This window comes from Macrobrachium nipponense, chromosome 47 (assembly GCF_015104395.2).
Source record: "Macrobrachium nipponense isolate FS-2020 chromosome 47, ASM1510439v2, whole genome shotgun sequence".
Classification (NCBI taxonomy): Eukaryota; Metazoa; Arthropoda; class Malacostraca; order Decapoda; family Palaemonidae; genus Macrobrachium; species Macrobrachium nipponense.
This window is the reverse complement of record NC_087222.1, coordinates 9,492,701-9,512,009: the sequence shown is the minus strand read 5'-3', so window position 1 is coordinate 9,512,009 and position 19,309 is coordinate 9,492,701. Positions and strand designations below refer to the sequence as shown.

At 38.1% G+C, this 19,309-nt stretch overlaps 1 protein-coding gene across 1 annotated transcript; it reads left to right on the top strand.

Annotated features, from left to right (window-relative positions):
• The first annotated feature begins 13,105 nt into the window (after positions 1 to 13,105).
• On the top strand, positions 13,106 to 14,168 carry LOC135204519 (uncharacterized). Its single transcript, XM_064234687.1, has 2 exons — positions 13,106 to 13,169; positions 13,321 to 14,168. The coding sequence occupies exons 1-2, from the start codon at positions 13,106 to 13,108 to the stop codon at positions 14,166 to 14,168; spliced, it is 912 nt and encodes a 303-aa protein (XP_064090757.1).
• The last annotated feature ends 5,141 nt before the right edge of the window (positions 14,169 to 19,309 follow it).

Genomic DNA, 19,309 nt, shown 5'->3' with positions numbered 1-19,309 from the left:
ATATAAGAAGATCTCGCAGGGAAAGGTGAAAGGAAAGATCGCAGACCTAAGCTTCTTTCGTCTTTATTTCAAGACCTGATCACAGTGAGTAACAGAGAGGATTTGGAATGAGGCTCTTCAGGTTCTATTTAATACGATCTTTCCTTTCACCTTTTCCTGCCAGAACCTCTTATGATATATCTATTCAGCATGTGTTAACGTTTTATACCGATAAAACAGATGGCTCAGTGCCACATCCGATCGTTTGATCGTCAAATTCGCACCTTGGATATTGGAAGCAAGTGATTCATTGTCACGTAAAGTGGCAAGAGGTGAGACACATTGATTGCTTAACTGATGTTTTCGAGTTGCACGACATTCGACTTTCCGTTAAGAAATGGCAGCCATTACATCGCCCTCGGCGGAGGAGGAGGAGGACCAGTCGTATAATACTGACATCATCGTGTCACCCTCATCCACTACTACTGAGTACCAAGTGAAGATGGGAGACTGACGCCACCAGTGTGGATCTTCTGTCAAACAGATCTTTATAAAAGACGGGACAAATTGCAATTGATTGTCGGCTGTAATCAGGAAAGAAGAGCTTCCTCACTCACATCATGGCCAGGTCCTGTGAGTGGTGTAGCAGCTACCCGCTGATGATTGTCATGTCAATAACCTGATGTCTAATAACACAATTGAAAACCCTTAATGACTGATGGTGGTGCCCAGCGCCCTGCTTTATAGCCTCACTTACATCATTTGTCCAGTGCCACATCCGTAATCTTTGCTCTTGGAGATGAACTTGATTTCTCTCTCTCTCTCTCTCCAATGTCATCATCATTGCCTCTTTTTCTTATTTATTTCTTTCTTTTTTATGAATGCGTATTTTTTTAGTCTGTAGATTTGAGACTAATGATATAATTCCTTGTTCATTTGTGTGTTTATTAATGTTATGCCCCCGGGACTTCTACAGCAGAGTATACTGTATAGAGACCAAGTGGCGGTTTCCATTCTGAATTCTTTAGAAACGCGCCACCGCCTAAGCACTTCAGAGACACACTATCTGAGAAGGTCTGGGAAACCTACTATCTCTGGTCTCAATATTGTAAACAAGTAGCCTTCCTTCCTTCCTTCCTTCCTTTTGTCTCTCCCTGTGAAGGAAATAAAACTAGAACTAGATGATAATCGCGGTGGGTCCCTGGGAGTTGTGAGTCTGACGCCCTAGAGAAAAGGATTGGAAGTGAATAAAGTAAAACTCCTATTTTCGCAGGTACTGGAGACAGCAGTATCATCGGGTGTTCTACCTTTTACATCCATCTCTCGGGACTGACCAATCTCTTCTCTGGATTCTTTACGAGACACTGTTGTTGCTCTTCTCTCTCTCTCTCTCTCTCTCTCTCTCTCTCTCTCTCTCATTTGCTATTGACTTGTTTGTTCCTCCTTTTTGAAATTTTTATTGGCATGTCTCAAGATTTTTCTGACTTTATAAATTTCGAAGATATATATATATATATATATATATATATATATATATATATATAATATATATATATATATATATATATATATATATATGAGTGTGTGTGTGTGTGTGTATATAGTATATATATATATATATAGATATATATATATATATATATATATATATATATATATATATATATATATATATATATATATATGTGGTGGTACTTACTATTTGCACACAGTTCTAAGGTAACGTGCACCTACTTGGTGGCTGTACTTTGGGGAATTACACTTATATAAAATTTTCTTGTCTTGCTCAATGTTCTTAATCTGGAATTCGCTAAAAGGGTTCTAATTTAGATGAAAAATGAAAATTAATGTGAGCTTATTTCTTTATTCTTTGTTCGGGGTTCTTACAAAAGTTTTTCCACCTTCTGAGTTACTGGGCTTTTGGACTTATAAAACTTAATTGGCACTTGTTGCAATTACGAGTCTATAGACACGAGGGAATTTCACAGAGTATTGATTGTCACTTATCACTGTTCTTTTGATTAATTCGCACACCCCACTTTTGCACCTGTTCTTCTTCTCGGGATTCTTCTGTCTTCTCTCTCTCTGCCTGTTGCTGAGCCACTGGTTCTCCCCTCGTTCCCCTCTTTGTCGTTATCTTCTCTCGACTTCTCTGTTCCCCTTTTTTCTCTGCTTTCTTCTCTCTCTGTCTTGCCCTTTTATTAGGATGTTATCTTCTTAGCACCGCCTTTGGATTTTTGGATTCCGACTGGGTGTGTCATCTTCTAAAAGACTTCTTGTGTCTGAATGGCTGCTAACTTCATACAAGACCGCCTTCCTGTCAGGTCTTCTACAGTGATTCGTAGGCTTTGAATTTGTATACGCCTCCTTCTTGATGTCCTGGCCTCTTGGGGGTGTATCCATTTGGTAACCTCATAGGTCATTTGTTGATACCCCTTTTGGGCTGTCTTATGACCAACACTCATGGCTTTTGATTCGTCGATACTAGAGGCCTATCTTTGGAAAGGTGGAGCTCTGAGGAATTTGGCACTTCCCTCTTTCTAACAACGGGTCATAGAATTCCCTTTTAACGTATGCCAGATGGCTCTCTCTGATCTGTCACTCGAAGGGAACGGCGATTAGTCATAGGCGCTAATGAGAGTAGTTCGGATTTCTCGAAGATGCCTGGGCGATATCGCTCGTCGGCCATAATCTCCTGTCGGTCACTAATCGCTGGTACGGACAGAGTTTTTTGGGGGAGATGAAAGCCACATGGCTTTAGGTCTAAAAAGCCTTAATCGTTTGGGATCGAGTAACGCGATAATTCGTCCTCTAAGAAAAATCATTATCTTATTCCCTTTTCTCTTTTCTTCCTTATTAACCGTTTTGTGCCTTTTTCTTAAGTATTATTAAGTTATTGCCTTTTGGAATAACAACACTTGTGCCACACTATTACATATATATATATGTACCAGTACCATATATATATATATTATAGGATATATATATATATTATATATATATATATATATATATATATTATACGTCATATATATATATATCATATATATATATATATATATAGTAGATATATTGATTGTTAGATATAGAGATAGAGGAGAGAGAGAGAGAGAGAGAGAGACGAGAAGAGCGAGAGAGAGAGAGAGAGAGAGAGGTTATTGTAGAGAAGTGTGCAAGGGCAATCAATAGTAGTTCTGACTCAAACAAGACTTGTATTCAATCTGCCATTGTTATTGTTACCTCCTTCGATGTTCGAGAGCATGGCAATAAAATTAACAAAACAAAAAAAGTCCTTGCATATTCAATTTGCAAATGAGTCTAGTTTTCAGGATAACAGCTCAGTGCAGCCCACAGAGAGAGAGAGAGAGAGAGAGAGAGAGAGAGAGAGAGAGAGAGAGAGAGAGAGAGAGAGAGAGAGAGAGAGAGAGAGAGAGGAAAGAATGGAGCCACATAAGAAAAGTTGAAAACCAGTAATGGCCGATGTAATCAAAAAGTGCAAGAAACGAAATGTATAATATAAAGGAAGAGAGTAAAAATAATTGGGGCTACAATACCTCGACATCGTTTTTCATTTAGATGCCCAGAGTGTAGACAGGCAGGTGGGTTTGGGGCTTTTTTTTGGGGAGTTTTTTGGAGTAATATATATACATATATAAAGTTTGAGTGCGTATGGAGCTGTTATTGATAAAATTCTTGAGTATTATAGGAACAGATAAGCTGTTTTTTTCTCATCAACGAATTTATCACCTATACAAATAAAGTTTCCTGCCTTGATGTTAGTTTTCCGTTCTAATTCTAACTGATATTTCTGCAGAAATAGTAATCTTATACTGTAAATTATACTAATCCGCCAGTAAAGAGAAAATATGCAGATATTTCTAAAAATGTCTGTATTATATTGATTCTTCGCATCGATATACTGTCACTTTTCCCCTCAACCCTCACTTTCCTTTGCTTGATCTGGTGTTCCCCAAGGTGGGGGGAAAGACGAGGGGGAAATGGAATCACATATGACAAAATAAATCAATTCCAATCACTTCCTCTTCAGGGACAGAAGGTGGTTTTTTTTTGGGCCAGAGAAGACGTGACGACAACAGCCATATCTTGCTTTAGTTATGGAGGTTTGGTCTTGTGTCCTCCTGCTACGAGACAGACAGACAGACAGACAGAGAGAGAGAATCTGAAAAGCCATATTTGTTGATGACAAGAACAGTTGTCCGGAGAAAAGTCTTATTATTGTCGCCTCCAGAGGAGAAAAAGAGAGAAAAATAGGCAGAAACCAAATGCGTTTAACAAAATTAATATTCAAAGTTCATTCTGCGAATTTCCCCCCTCCCCCCCAGTTATTTATTTGAGAATTAGTCTTTTTATATATATAAGTTACTTTATTAATCGCGTTTGTTTTTTTATATGAATAATTGTTTGCAAGGAGGGTGCAGTCAATTCTGGCTGAAATGGTCAAGTCCTTTTTCACTATCTCACTAAGCACGTATTACTACTTCTTTATCGACAATATTCCTCTAATATATATATATATATATATAATATATATATATATATATATATATATATATATATATATATATATATATATATATATATATATATATATATATATATATATATATATATATATATATATATATATATATATATATATATATATATATTAGAGGAATATTGTCGATAAAGGAAGTAGTACTACTGGTAGATGCACTTTTATTCAGAGTCAGTCTACAAATCTGCTTAAACGGATTAAATTTGTCCTTTGACTTCAAATCAACTTCGTGAGTATAAACAATAGCTCAGCTGATATGTCACTGGAAGGGGAGGGGGGAATGCCCCAAGGTTGGTGGGGCTGGGGCCAGGGGTGTATATGTAGCTAGTATAGTGTGCAGCCTATATATATCCTTCCAAACATAAATCAGAATTTGGGTGAACGAATGGCCGAAGATATCTCACACACCCCTTGAGGCTGGAGTCTCCAGGAACGTTCTAGAGTCAATTGGGTTACCTGGATCCAATTGGATTCCTGGAAGGTCAAATCGGGTGAGAAAAGAGGGGATGGGGGGGGGATACAGGACCTGACCTCCTTTGCTAGGAAGAATCATTGCCTTTTGGAGGTGAATTTCCTGATAAAATGGAATGTAGAATGTTTGACCAAGGATGGAGATGCACAGAAGATATGTGAATAATCTTATCCTTCTTTGTGCATTTATTTGTTATTTTATTTAGACATTCATGACCTATCATCAAGGAGAGAGATGGGGGGGGGGGGGTGGTTCCTCTAGTCAGTGTACAAATTGTGTATAGACCTATGTGCAGGTTTTAGTAATTTGTTTTGAAATATGTCTGTGTTTATTGGTTTATGGGCGTCGTGCTCAGTTTAACAAGATATCCATGATTTCTTGGCGGTGTGCTTTCAGTGTCTGTGAGAGAGAGAGAGAGAGAGAGAGAGAGAGCATGAAAGACACAGGTATATATATATATATAGACTTAGGTCACACAATCCTTTGCTCTCAGTTCGGTGAAAAAAATAATAATAAATAAATAAGACACTTTTTCGTTCCGTTAACCAACGGAAGTAACGAAGGAGAGAGAGAGACAGAGAGAGAGTGAGAGAGACAGAGAGAGTGAAGTCATCCCTTCAACTTAAACATAAAGCACTGAAATGGCCGCATAGAAAACGGAGTATCCTCTCTCTCTCTCTCTCTCTCTCTCTCTCTCTCTGCAGAGCCAGTGTGACGACGAAAAGATACAAAAAAGGGGAAAAAATCGTTAAATGCAGTTACTGAGAAAATAAAATTATAATGTGATGAAAAAAAAAAAAAAAAAAATTCTATTTATATAACATTTAAGTTTCACATTTGATTTATTCGAGGCTTTTCTCATAGAAATTTAGTCCTTTTTCATTCGGGCAACTTTTTTTTTGCCTGATTCCGGACAGGGTATATGTGTTAAGATTAGGATACTTGGATAGTATGTGGTAAAGGATTACCTATGCTATGTTTGAACGGTTTTTATGGCCGGTTATACTCTATACATCATGAAATATAGTAGTACATTTATATCAGAAATGCCAGATTTTTTCTCTAAAATCTTAAGATGTACTGTTGGACACAGGTTTCCCTGGTACACCTTCTTGAGGGACTTCGAAAGTTTGTATGGTAACAGTGTTTACTGAGGTCTGAGAGGGAGTAAATCAGCTCTGGAATTCTTTCAGTGGGAGGAGTCATTAGGTATGGTTGAAGACACACACACGGAGTAAAAGAAAAAAAACAAGAAATCAGAGCAGGTTATATCGCTCTAACTAAGATCACTGTCTCACTTTTAATATTAAGTTTGTTTGTTAAGATTCCATTTAACTTTCGTCTAATGCGTCATCTTACCACCGTGTCTGTTATTATATATCGGTCATATTCATTACGCAATACTTAAAATTGATAAAGATTTAAGAGTTATATTGGTATTGGAGAGACTCACGAACATCATAACAGGATATTTTAACCTTATCACGTAAGCCAAGTTTATGGTATCGGTTGCAGTGCGTTTCCTACCAATAATATAATAGGAAGCTATAAAGAGAAGCGCAGCAACACTTCACTGAACATACCCAAAACTTAGTGAACGTGTTGAAATGTATGACACCTTAACTCCTCTCTCTCTTCTCCTCTCTCTCTCTCTCTCTCTCTCTCTCTCCCATATTAGCTGCTTTAAAGTGACATGTCATCTAGAAATACCACTGCGCTAAGTATTCAGTTTTGATATGTCATTAACACCCTCTAATCTTGACTAAACTAATATATGCATATATATTTTTTCGGGGGGCGGGGGGAGTGGTGTCGGGGATAGCGTTCTTGTTGTTAAGCCGTCTTACAGGTTTTGGAATTCTAAAATGTAATTCAAACTGACAAGCTTCTTGCTTTTGCTGTACCGATGTCCTCAGCCTGGCTTTGCTACAACTGAAATGGGTGGGGGACTAGGGGTAAGGTGGGCCTGTTGCGACCCCGATGAGTGGACGAAGTACTATATATGCTCGTGGATAGAGTGTATGGCTAACGAAAAGCTCCACTTGAAATATTTTCTTGTTTATCTTTAATGGCTGCGTGTTTTTGGTGTTTATCCTAATATCATTATAGTACATGTAGATTTTCTGAATACAGCAACATTTACAAGAAGAAGGATTGGGTTAAACTCTCTCTCTTGTAAATACATATAGAATGAAAACGAGAGAGAGAGAGACTAGACGTTACTGAGGAATCAAAATGATACTACTAGAGACAGAGAAAATTCCACAACGTGTAATGGAAAGTGAAGAAGGACTCCCAAACTTGGTGCAAACTTTCAACCATTCCCATATGGTAAACTTAATTCGTTTGCCAATGATAAACAATTGTTGATATTCAGAGGTTTTATGTATTCATGGTTGGGTTTGTATTTCCTCTTGAATATACTGTAGAGGTTATTCCCTACACGCCGTTCATTGCAATAATTATTACAATGATATGCGGATAAAACATATTCTACTTGGCTTGATATTTTCTAATATATTAATTGTGATAAACAAGGTTTTAATGGTCATACTGGACAGAAATTCCTTTCGCTCTTATCATCATTCGTGTGAGGATAAGATGACAGACGTTCTATTATTAATAAACATCCCCTTCAGTCATTTTACCTTTCCATTGTGGAAAGAGCTATTTGGAGAAATGTAGTTTGATGATATTGTCCTAGGGTTCTCTTTTTAGATAATTTTTTTAAGAAAAAATCAGGATAGCGAAATTCCCTTTAGATTTTGAACTCCTTTAAAATATCAAATTCGCCTTTCTAATAAATAAATTATAATAATCATGACCTGGAGCTAGACGATATGCATAGGTCTGTTTACGATTTTTTTTTATATCATACGCCATGGAAGTTCAGCGGAAGCCATGGGGTAATCCAAATATACACACTCAATTTTTACATTTATTTTAAATATTAGTGAGAAGTCCAGCCACCTTCCTTCTAGATCACCTCTTGCAATCTGTTAGGCATAGAAGATTCATGGTTTCTGATGATCTGTGGTCGGTTGTGGAAGAGTTTCTATTGTGTTTTCAGAGGTTCATAAGATGATCTGGTCTCCTCTCCCTCTCAGGCTCCCAACATTTTACCAAATTAGCCTAAATATTCTCAGTGAGGTTCATGTCTGTATCCTTACTTGGCCAGTCAAACAACTGCAGATCCTCTCGACCTTGAAACCATTCCTGGACTATTCTGGCCGTATGGATGGGGCAGCGGTCGTGAATGAAAATGACTGGAGCAGGTGGGGAGGAATAATTCCGCTGTTGAAGTGAAAGAAGTTAGAAATCCTGAAGAATTTCAATGTATTTTTCACCAGTGAGCCTCCACTCAATCCTGGTGATATCATCCATATAATGTAAGAAGATCCAGCCCCGCACGTTTACTGTGACATGCCCATTCCTGGTCACCTCGTAAATTTCTTCTGTAGTATCTGAAAGAAAAAAATCTAATTTTTAACAATTTACGCTTTGCTTTTCGTAATAGAGAAAATAATTCTATATCGTTTGGGGAAATAAAATGCTAAGTAACAACCCTTGCAATAAGTTAAGAATGTTTATTCATCTGCAAGGATTAATACTTATAATAGCATTAACTTTGATCTGCAACAGTCCATTATGATATGATATTCTTTAATTCAGTAAACAGGCTGTACTCTATATTATAAGCTTGCCTACGTGATTATTCATAACATTAATAATGTATTTGCTTAATGCCTGGCCATAGTAGAACTAATGGGGGGGGGGGTTTTCAAGAAGAATTTTTTTATTTTCACTTCTCGTGGCAATATAATTCAATTACCGGATTATTGACAAAATTATTATCTTTTGATTATAATATTACCCTTGCTTATAATTATTATAGTCTGACTGTTATTAATGATTTTAGAAACTCACCTTACATTACTCGGTCTTCAGTTATGTATTCTGCCGTGACTTCTGCTAGTAAAAGACCTTTCGTCACTACATACGACTCGAGACCAAAATTCCATATCCTCCCCCAGAAACCGCTGAACGAAGGCAAACCTATCAGCACGATGCCGAGAAATTCCTTCTTGGCAAAATTCTATGAGGTATTCCTGCCTCATGCAGACGTCTTCGCATCGTCATAGCCTAAACATTTAATGCCAGACGTTCACAAATAGTAATAGCATTGGTAAAAGGATCTTCTTATGCTGCTCGTCGAATGTCGTCGTTATCTTCGAACTGAAATACGTAATTAACATGCAGATACCTAGATAATCAAGATTAATTATAGCCTGTTTACTTATGGGAAGGAACGCTATTTGGTATTCTGGGAAGTAAAGAGAAAGAATCACTATTAGAGTTCAACAGGACCAAGGCAACTGTAATTTAGGTTTCATAATTTCACGGGTTTATAAGGTTTATAGTTTAAAAAATTAATAAATAAATGAAATGAATAAATGCTATCCAAAGTTGGTAAATTTCCCAGTCTAAGCCTTGCCTCCTTTTCCATTTATTTACTGTTGTAGGGGAGACGTCAAGACGCTGTGCAACAGCATCTATTGAAAGCCCACTTTCTCGTAAAGCGACGATCTGCACCCGGAGAACAATATGTTGCTGTTCATTTGGAGACTATAACAAATACTACTAGCAGAGGACAGAAGCCCTATCAAAATTTATACAACACCTCAGTCTAGCCATGATTGGGTGACAAACTTGTTAGCGTGTAATAGAGGTGCTGTAGCAGTGATATCGTTATCACCGAACAAGTGATATATTAAATCACACGATTACTGGGACTGATTGATTGATTGGCTGTTACTGGCATTGCAACATCTCAGGTCATTACTGTCATTGTAATTGTACTGCTTTGAACACTGTTTACTAAAGGTGGTGCTGTTCCTCTCTTAACGTGAATTCCACTAATCAGCTTTCGAGCTGTTTTAGTGTATAAGAGGTTGGAGGAGGCAAACTTGTAATAAGTATTAATCCTCATAGATGAATAAACATTATCCTAATGCAGGGGTTGTTACTTAGCATTACATTTCCCCAAACGATATATCATTATTTTCCATTTTACGGAAAGCAACGCGTAAATTGTAAAAAATTTAGATGTTTTCCTTCAGATATCACCGAGGAAACATTTACGAAGTGGCCAGGAGTGGCTTGTAACCATAAACGTGTGGGACTAGATTTCCTTACATGGTATATGTGATATCACCAAGACTGAAGGGTTTCACCAGTGAAAAATACGTTAAAATTCTTCATGATTTCTTCCTCCCTTCACTTCAACAGCGGAATTATCCCTTTCCACCTAGTCCTGTCATTTTCATTCATGACGGCTGCCCCATCCATACGGCCAGAATAGTCCAGGAATGGTTTCAAGGTCGAGAGGATTTGAATTGGTTGCCTGGCCAAATAAGGGTGCAGAACCCCATAGATCCCGAGAAAGATAAAGTCGATTTATTAAAGATTGAACAATTCACAGATGCCCCGAGAGAAGCCGAAGTGTAGTGGAAAAATCACTGAATGTCTAATCAGTTTTTTCCCATGTATGCATAAATTTTTTTATTTTATTTTTGTTCCCATTATTTTTATGCTCATCCATTTCGTATGAAGTAGCTACTGTCGCATACCTTATGTAATATAAGCTGGTTAGGGGTAATTACGTTTGCTTTATGTCTATTAAAATTAGAATCATAATTACCTGACCTGTTATCGAATTACAATTACAACTTCAATAATACTGAAATACAAAACTTAAATATTGGGAAAAAAATTTCACAAAACTTTTTGCACAAAAACAGGAAATAAATGGAATAAAATTTTTTTTTAGAATTGGTGAAGCTGCCTTGTTAAAATTTCTCCCTTAATAATGTAATAAATTTGGGGTAGCGACTCAAAACATCTCTCTGTTGCATTTGGTTAAGATGAGTTCTCGAAAAGTAAGATGTTAACAGAATCACAAGGTTGACTAAAAACTGAAAAATTACGTTAACATCTGATACCTTCCTCCCCGAAGAAAAAAAAAAATTAAGTCAGAAATTTTTTTTTTTTATAAATGTAGTACTAACAAACCTGTAAGGAAAGAATAAAGACAATCTACAACAGGCAAACATACAATAATAGAGCAACAAATCTGAAACCAAATTATATTACATCAACAGAAAATACCATTGGGGAATGCAAACCAAAAAGAAAAATTTGATATAGCTTACCATTATTTTAAAGATCAAGTGATAATACCATACTCTGAACCCAAAACAAGGCATGGCAAAGGACAGGACATGACCATAATAATACCCATAGATTTAAACAGGATCATAAAAGTCACAAATCCCCAAATCTAAGGAAACCAACCTACTTAACTTTACCTAAATAAACTTACAGGCACACAGGCCTACACCTTAACCTACAATACACCAACAATATAGTCCAAAAAGTCATATATAAATATATATATATATATATATATATATATATATATATATATATATATATATATATATATATATATATATATATAATCATCAATTCAAAGTCCAAAAGTATAATTGGACAAATCAATAATTGGCTAGGAACCAAGGGCAATATCATGAAATATTAAGAGTGTATAACCTTCATACAAACCTCAACAACTGGCAATCGCCAAACCGTATAGTAAAAATAAACAGGTATTAACAAATAAACCTACTAAATTCAAACCTATAAAACTTGCAGGAACATTGAACCATACTATATTCAAAAAAATATATTTTTTTTCCATATAACCTATTGGAGAAACGAGCAGGGTGACGTACGAGAGAGAAAGGCAAACTAATCAATTTCGGGAAAGGGCATCAGGAATCTTATTTTCGGAACCCTTAATGTGCTTTATCACCAATTTAAATTCTTGAAGAAAGAGGGCCCAGCGCAAGATCCTCTGGTTGGCTCCTTTCATCCGTTCAATAAAAACTAGTGGGTTATGATCAGTCCAGACCTCTATGGGAAAAGAAAAATTAGTTACATAGGGTTTAAAGTGCATAAGGGTGCGGACCAAAGCAAGGGCTTCTTTTTCAATTGTTGAGTATCTTCTTTCTGCCGCCAATAACTTACGACTGAAATAAGATACTGGGTGAACTTCACCTTCCTCATTCCTTTGAAAGAGGACACCACCAATTCCTACATCACTGGCATCCACAGCAATGATAAATGGCCTTTGAAAATCTGGGGAAATTAAAATGGGGTTAGTCAACAACACAGATTTAAGCTTATTAAAAGCTTCCTCACATTGTGGCGACCAAAAGAATTTCCGACCCTTTTCTAGGAGTTTTGTAAGAGGATGAGCAAGGTCTGAGAAATTTCTAACGTACTTTCTGTAGTAGCCAATCATACCTAGAACCCTTCTCACCTCTCTGACATTACTTGGGCTTTTCAAATTAATAATTGGCGACCGTGACAGGATCGATGTACTCAGGGGTATCTGGTATTTTGGTCTGTGGAGCGACACTTGGGTGATCTCTTCAATATTTATTTTGTAGTATTGCCTTTCTCCCTGAGTTATTAATTTTTGGCCAAGATGGAAGAGTTTAACTTTGACCCAGCTGAATTTTTGGGGTCTGCTGACTGCCTAAAGTACTTGCCTGTTTTAAATAGGAAACATTTAGTTGCTTGGTTGCACAGTGGCGGGTTTGGTGTTCCGCCTGAAGTCGGCGGGCACTAAGAGAGATATATTGGAGGCTGTGAAGGGTAAGATTGCCCAGGATTTAGCTGACGCCGAACATTTGGTGAGTGAAAGTGAAGTAGATAGTGATGGTGAAGATAGTATTAATGATGGTTTGGAAGAGGATAGGTTGAGCGTGAGAGCTGGTTTGACTTTGTTTGAGGATCCTCCTCGTACAGGTATTATTTATGAAGGTCCCTCGAATATACCTAAGGCTAATGTGTCGAATAATCCATTTTTGCCCCCCCTTAATTCTTTGCCAGTCGAACCCCTGGCTTCTGTTCATACTTCGGGTGAATCTAAGGAGGAGGTAGAATATAAATTAATTTCGTAAACGAATTGAATTAAAGAAAATAGAATTTGAGAGAACGAGCGGGGTTAATGGCGTCACGAGTTAGAGATGGTGAAGTTGAATATAGAGATGGCTAGGTTACAGGGAGCCAATTTGGTCAGTTCCCCTAAAGGTATGTTCCAGGAACGGTTTAATTTAGGTGCAGCACTAAAGTTGGTGCCAGTCTTTGATGAAAACAATGTCCCTGAATTTTTCAAAGCCTTTGAGCGTGTTGCCGCCCAGTTGTCTTGGCCCTCTTGAAATGTGGACTGTTTTTTTAATAGGCAATGGTAGGCTGGTGGGCAAGGCTATCCGGGTGTACAATGCCTTGGAGGAGGGAATTGCCAGGGACTATCATAAGGTCAAAGCGCTGGTTTTAAAATCCTATGATCTGGTTCCCGAGGCCTATCGCCTCAAATTTAGGAATTATAATAAACATCCTTCACAGTCTTATGTAGAATTCGCTCGGGTCAAGGAGGAACAATTTGACGACTGGCTGAAGAGCCGACAAGTGGTGTCTTTTGCAGCGTTGCGGGAATTGTTGCTCCTTGAAGAGTTCAAAAAGGCATGTAGCAAAGAGTTGAGGGTCCATCTTGAGGAGGTCAAAGCTATGAAGTTGAGTAGTGCCGCTCAGTTGGCAGATGAATATGTGTTGACCCATCGCTCTGGTAATGGTAACTTTGGGTACAGGGTTTTAAATGATCCCTCTTCCCGTGCCCACAGTAGTGGAAGGAGGGGAGAACCACCTTCGTCGACTCCTAATATTCCTAAGATTAATAATGCTAATTCTTTTTCAGATGGTAGGAATGTTGGTAGAGTCTCAGGAGGGTCTCCTCCCCCTCGTGTCTTTGTTAACAGAGGTACATCTAATTCTGGCAATAATCAAAGGTACAATAATAATAATGGTAACAGAAGTACTGGACGTAGAGTAACCTGTTTTTGGTGTGACAAGCCAGGTCATTTCCAGAACCAGTGCAATGCCCGTAGACGATATCTTGAGAGAAACGGCCAAAATGCAGTTTCATTAATTTCTGAGAGGTCCAGTTCTTGTGATAATCAAGTGGAAAAATCTGTAGTTAGTAGTAAGGTAGATAATAGTAGTAGTGACACTTCTAATAAAAAACAGTTGTGACTCAATTTTGACAAATATGTATGGCCAGGTAAAATTGTTCTTCCCCCGGATCTAAGATTATCAAAGTAAAGTTCTTGAGGGACACTGGTTCAGGTCGGTCTCTTGTGTTGAGGGATACCTTAAAAGGTTGTAAAGAGTATTCAGGGAATATGTTGTTCTGGGAGGGTTCCCGAACACTGTTGTTTCTGCTCCGTTGGTGGATGTCAGGTTGTCTTTTCCTGGATGTGATAAGGTTACCGAGTTGGCCGTTGTTGATAATTTCCCCATTCCTGGGATTGACGGTATTTTGGGCAATGATATGGTCAATAGTGAGGGTCAGGAATTATTTCCCATATTGTCCATTAATGCATGTCCCATAGCTGTAACAACCCGTGCCGCAGCAAGAGCTGCTGATCTACTTGATGTCGATGGTGATTTAATGCTTAGTAGTTTAGAAGCAGATGTAGAAAGGCCCGGGTCAGTAGATAGTGGTAGTAATAGTATTATTATTAATGATTTGAAACCTGATTGGGACAGATTGGCTTTTATTGAAGCCCAGAAAAAAGAATTTGACTTTGAATTGGGAGACATTAATGAATTGACTAAACCTCGGTTTGGTATAACCAAGGGTCTACTTTACAGGTTTAGTCGTCCTTCGACAGATGATCTGAGCAAGACTTCTCAGATTGCACAAATTGTGGTTCCGTCCCAGTTCCGTGAATCGGTAATGAATCTTGCTCACAACAATTTTCTTTCAGGCCATTTTGGGGTATGGAAAACTTTCCGAAAATTAGCAAGGTATTTTTGGTGGCCTGGGATGAAATCTTCTGTGAAGCATTATGTGAAGGAATGTGAGGTATGTCAGGTTATGGGAAAACCAAATCAAATAATTCCCAAAGCTCCTTTACATCCTATCCCTGCCATGGTGAACCATTCTCGGAATTGGTGAGAGATGTCGTTGGTCCTTTACCAAAATAAAACCAAGTCTGGTTATGTTTATTTATTAACTATTATGGATAGAGCCTCTAGATTTCCCGAAGCATTCCCTATGAGACGTATTACATCTAAAGTTGTTTTTGAAAAATTAATGGATTTCTTTTCCAGGTATGGCCTCCCTCGTGTTATTCAGACAGATTGTGGTACAAATTTCACGAGTAAGGTATTTAGAGGTAAATGTGCTGAACTGGCCATTCAGCACATTACCAGCGTACCTTATCACCCGGAGAGTCAAGGTGTGGTGGAGAGGTTTCACCAGACCCTTAAATCCATTTTGAAAAAACATTGTTATGAACAAGGTAGTGAGTGGGATAAAGCACTTCCCTTTGCCCTCTTTGCTCTTAGGAATCATCCAAATTCTTCCACTGGTGTAGCTCCCTTCGAATTGGTATTCGGTCATAAAGTTCGTGGTCCTCTAGAAATTTTTAGCGAAGTGCTACAGTCCGGTCGAAGGGGAGAGGTTAAAGTTGGAGAATTTGTAGAGGATTTGAAAAAGAGGTTGTTCAGTGCTTGGAATTTTGCACGGGAAAATCTGAGTTATTCGCAAGCCCCCCTGTGATGAAGGATAATTTTTTGACGAAAAAGCTAAAGCTCGTTCTTTTGAACCTGGAGAATTGGTTTTGGTTTGAGTATGGACCCAGACAATTTTCTTGAACCAAGGTATAATAAGGGTCCTGGAAGGTATTGAGGAAGTTGTCCGAGGTCAATTGTGAAATTGAAGCTCCAGGCTCAAGTAGAAAGTGTAGAATTTATCATATAAACAGATTGAAGCCATATCACTGTAAAAGTGTTGATCCTTTAGCAATTGTGTATGAACCGATATCGGTAGTAGTAGATGTTCCTCCTGAAGAAGCTGATGACTTAATGTATCAAGTTCCTTCCGATGCTTTGTTTGAAAATTTGCAAAATTTAGGAATCTTGCAAGAAGGTTTGGAACATTTGGATGTTAATCAAAGAAAAGATGTACTTGAGTTAATTTATTCCTTTACAGATTTATTTCAGGATTCTCCAGGTAGAACTAATCTTCTTCAGCATGATGTTGATGTGGGAAGTGCTCCTCCTGTTAAGCAAAGTCCTTATCGGTTGAATCCCGTGAAAAGGGATATAGTCAGTAAGGAGATTGAGTATATGTTGGAGCACGACCTCATTCAGCCTTCTGTTAGTCCCTGGAGTTCTCCTATAGTTCTTGTTAAAATGGCAGATGGTAAGTTCCGCATGTGTGTGGACTATAGGAAAGTAAACGTCCATACAAAGAATGATTCTTTTCCTTTCTCTCGTATTGATGACTGCCTCGACCAGATAGGATCTGCCAATTTTATTACAAAGTTGGATTTACTGAAAGGCTATTGGCAGGTTCCGTTATCTGATCGAGCCCGTGAAATCTCTGCATTTGTCACTCCCTTTGGTTTGTATGAATGCAAGGTTATGCCATTCGGGATGAAAAATGCAGCATGCACTTTTCAGAGGCTGATGAATAGGGTTATTTGTGGTTTAGAAGGAACAGAGATTTATATTGATGATTTGGTAGTGTATAGCAATGACTGGCATCCGCATTTGGTAAGGTTGCGTAAAGTATTTGAGGCCCTTAGGTCTGCTGGTTTGGTTATTAATTTATCAAAGTGTGAATTTGGCAAGGCAAAGGTTTGTTATTTGGATCACGAGGTTGGTTTGGGTCAGGTGGCTCCGAAACAAGCTAACCTCGAGGCTATTATTAATTTTTGATCTGGCCAGTTATATTGTATATTTTGATGTATTTGCATTCATGTGTTTCTCTCTATATCTCTCTTTAGCTTTAGTTTTAGTAGTTAGGAATCCTAAGGGATTATTTAAGGGCTAGAGTTTGTCCTTGGCAGTCACAAGGTTGACTTTGATTATTTTTCTTTGTTAATAAATATTGTTGAGTTTTCCTGAGTGTTTTCGTCTCCATTGACCATCTTTTGCTGGATACTCTGTAACAACACTGAGTATACATCCTTTAGTGCAGACAAACCTGCACCACGGCCCAACAAGGGTCGGAACAGGTGGATATGTTACATTGTTCATGGTTATTTAATCTTGCTTATTTGATATGAAAGTTTCTTTCTTAAATGTATTTCGTCTCGCTATTATAATTTTGGTTAGACTACAGATATCCACAGCCATTCCAACACCACAGTAATATTTCAGGTGCACCTCCATAATTCCACACCGGTGGGTGGTTGGCCCTTGCCGACCTCAACCATGAACAAAGTTAGATAGTCGATTGAGTTGTCTCGGTAAAATTAAGCCTATAAGAGCATTTTATTTGTGCCCACCCCGTCACAGTCATTGTGTGTCTTTTGATAGCTATAATTTATTTATTAAATGTCATTTCAGTGATGGCTCAGGAATGATTTACATTTTTAATAACCACCAACCGAATTGAGAATATTATGGATATATGTAATCGCGTTCTATTTTATATGCTTTTGAAACCAAAAATATACAGCTATGTTTTCTAAATTATGATCAATCCATCGAGTACAAAATTCGAAGAATCTAGAATTGATTGCGATGTTATATAAATTATAAGTTAAACATTTAACATATGTTCTCTTGGCTAGGCCAGGGGGTCCACGGAAAACCACCCCAGCTGAGGATGACGCCATTATCAGGGCGGCTTGAGAGCAACCCTTAACCAACGCCGAGGCCATTCATGAAGACCTTGGATTAGGTGTCATCGATGACAGTACGAAGCAGACTCCACGCTGCTGGGATTCATAACGGGACTCCAGCGACGAAGGAGCTCTTGACGGAGTGACATAAGGCGGGAAGGCTTGATTTTGCCCAACGTCATGCTGATAAGGGTTTGGACTTTTGGGGCAGGGTCATCTTTACTAACGAGAAGTGCTTCTCATCCACATCGCATGGGAAGCTGCATTGTTGGCGAACAAATAGAACTCTGTATGATAAGGAAAATCATTACTTGCATCAATTATCAGTTGCATTCTTCTTTATATTAATTATTAATCTTCAGATTTTGTTCCACGGAAGTGGACTGTCAAAATATACAAAGGGAGTTAACATAAATAAGAGTGCTATTTCTGAGATAAATATTAGGTAAGGGACAGTGGCATCATTTGCTCTTTTTCCTCAAATATAATATATTAAATAAATAATTACACAATAGAATTCTTTCAGTGTTGTTCATCACTGAGAATTCAAATTCTCCAAAGGTATATATATATATATGATTTATATTCTACACCCCCCTTTTTTTCTCTCATTCAGATATGAACCCCGTAACATCGTTGAGGTGGTTCGATCTGGCCATATCACCTGCAACGTATGGGGCTGGGTGTGTCTGCATGGTATGGGTGATGTGTTCCATATCTAGGGACGATTTACAGCAGCTAAGTATGTTGAGCTGCTGCAAACCTCCTTCTTGCCTTCGTTACGAGAAAAGAATTTTCCCTTCCCACCAGGGCCCATCCTGTTCACACTGCTCCCGTTGTTCAAGAGTGGTTTGCCAGACAGGATAACCTGCTTCTTCTTGAATGGCCGAGCAAAGGAGCAGATATGAATGTGATTGAACACGTGTGGGCCCAGATGGTGAGCACATGGAAAATGGAACATGAAAGAACAACACAGCAACTCATGGCTCACATCAACTCTCAGTGGAAAATTTGTAGACGGAGACCGCAGCAAATTTTCATACTTGTTCATTCGATGCCTGACAGATTGAGGGAAGTGACTGAGAGAGAGGGTGGATGGTCAAGGTATTAGATTGTATAATATAAATGTTATAGTTTTTGTAATAGGACCTAAAATGTTCTCATTTTGTTCTCACTAGTTATTTGATTATATGTTTTAATAAACATAATTCACAACAAGTTTTATTATAACCATGATATTCTTGATATAATATTCGAAGTATCTGTAAAAAAAATGGCATAATGCCTCCATACAATATTGAGAGTATTGCAGTAAACTTTCCTACTTACTCATGCCCCACATGTTTTTGATGTCTTCCTAATCACCGTTTCTTGTTAACAGCATTGAATTATAGAACTGAATGACTTGCTGAGCACTGTTATCAAGCAGTGAGGTCGGTAACAATATTGTCAAATTGCCTTAAGGCCCGTCCACACGGCCGAGCTTTGCTCGACGAACTTTGTTCGATGTGACGTCAGAAGCGGAGAAAATGC

Excerpts from the sequence above, each read along its gene's own strand:
- LOC135204519 (XM_064234687.1), top strand. The coding sequence starts at position 13,106 with ATGGTGAAGTTGAATATAGAGATGGCTAGGTTACAGGGAGCCAATTTG. Across the intron at positions 13,170-13,320 it reads TTTGGTCAGTTCCCCTAAAG|GCAATGGTAGGCTGGTGGGC; the intron begins GTATGTTCCAGG and ends TTTTTTTAATAG.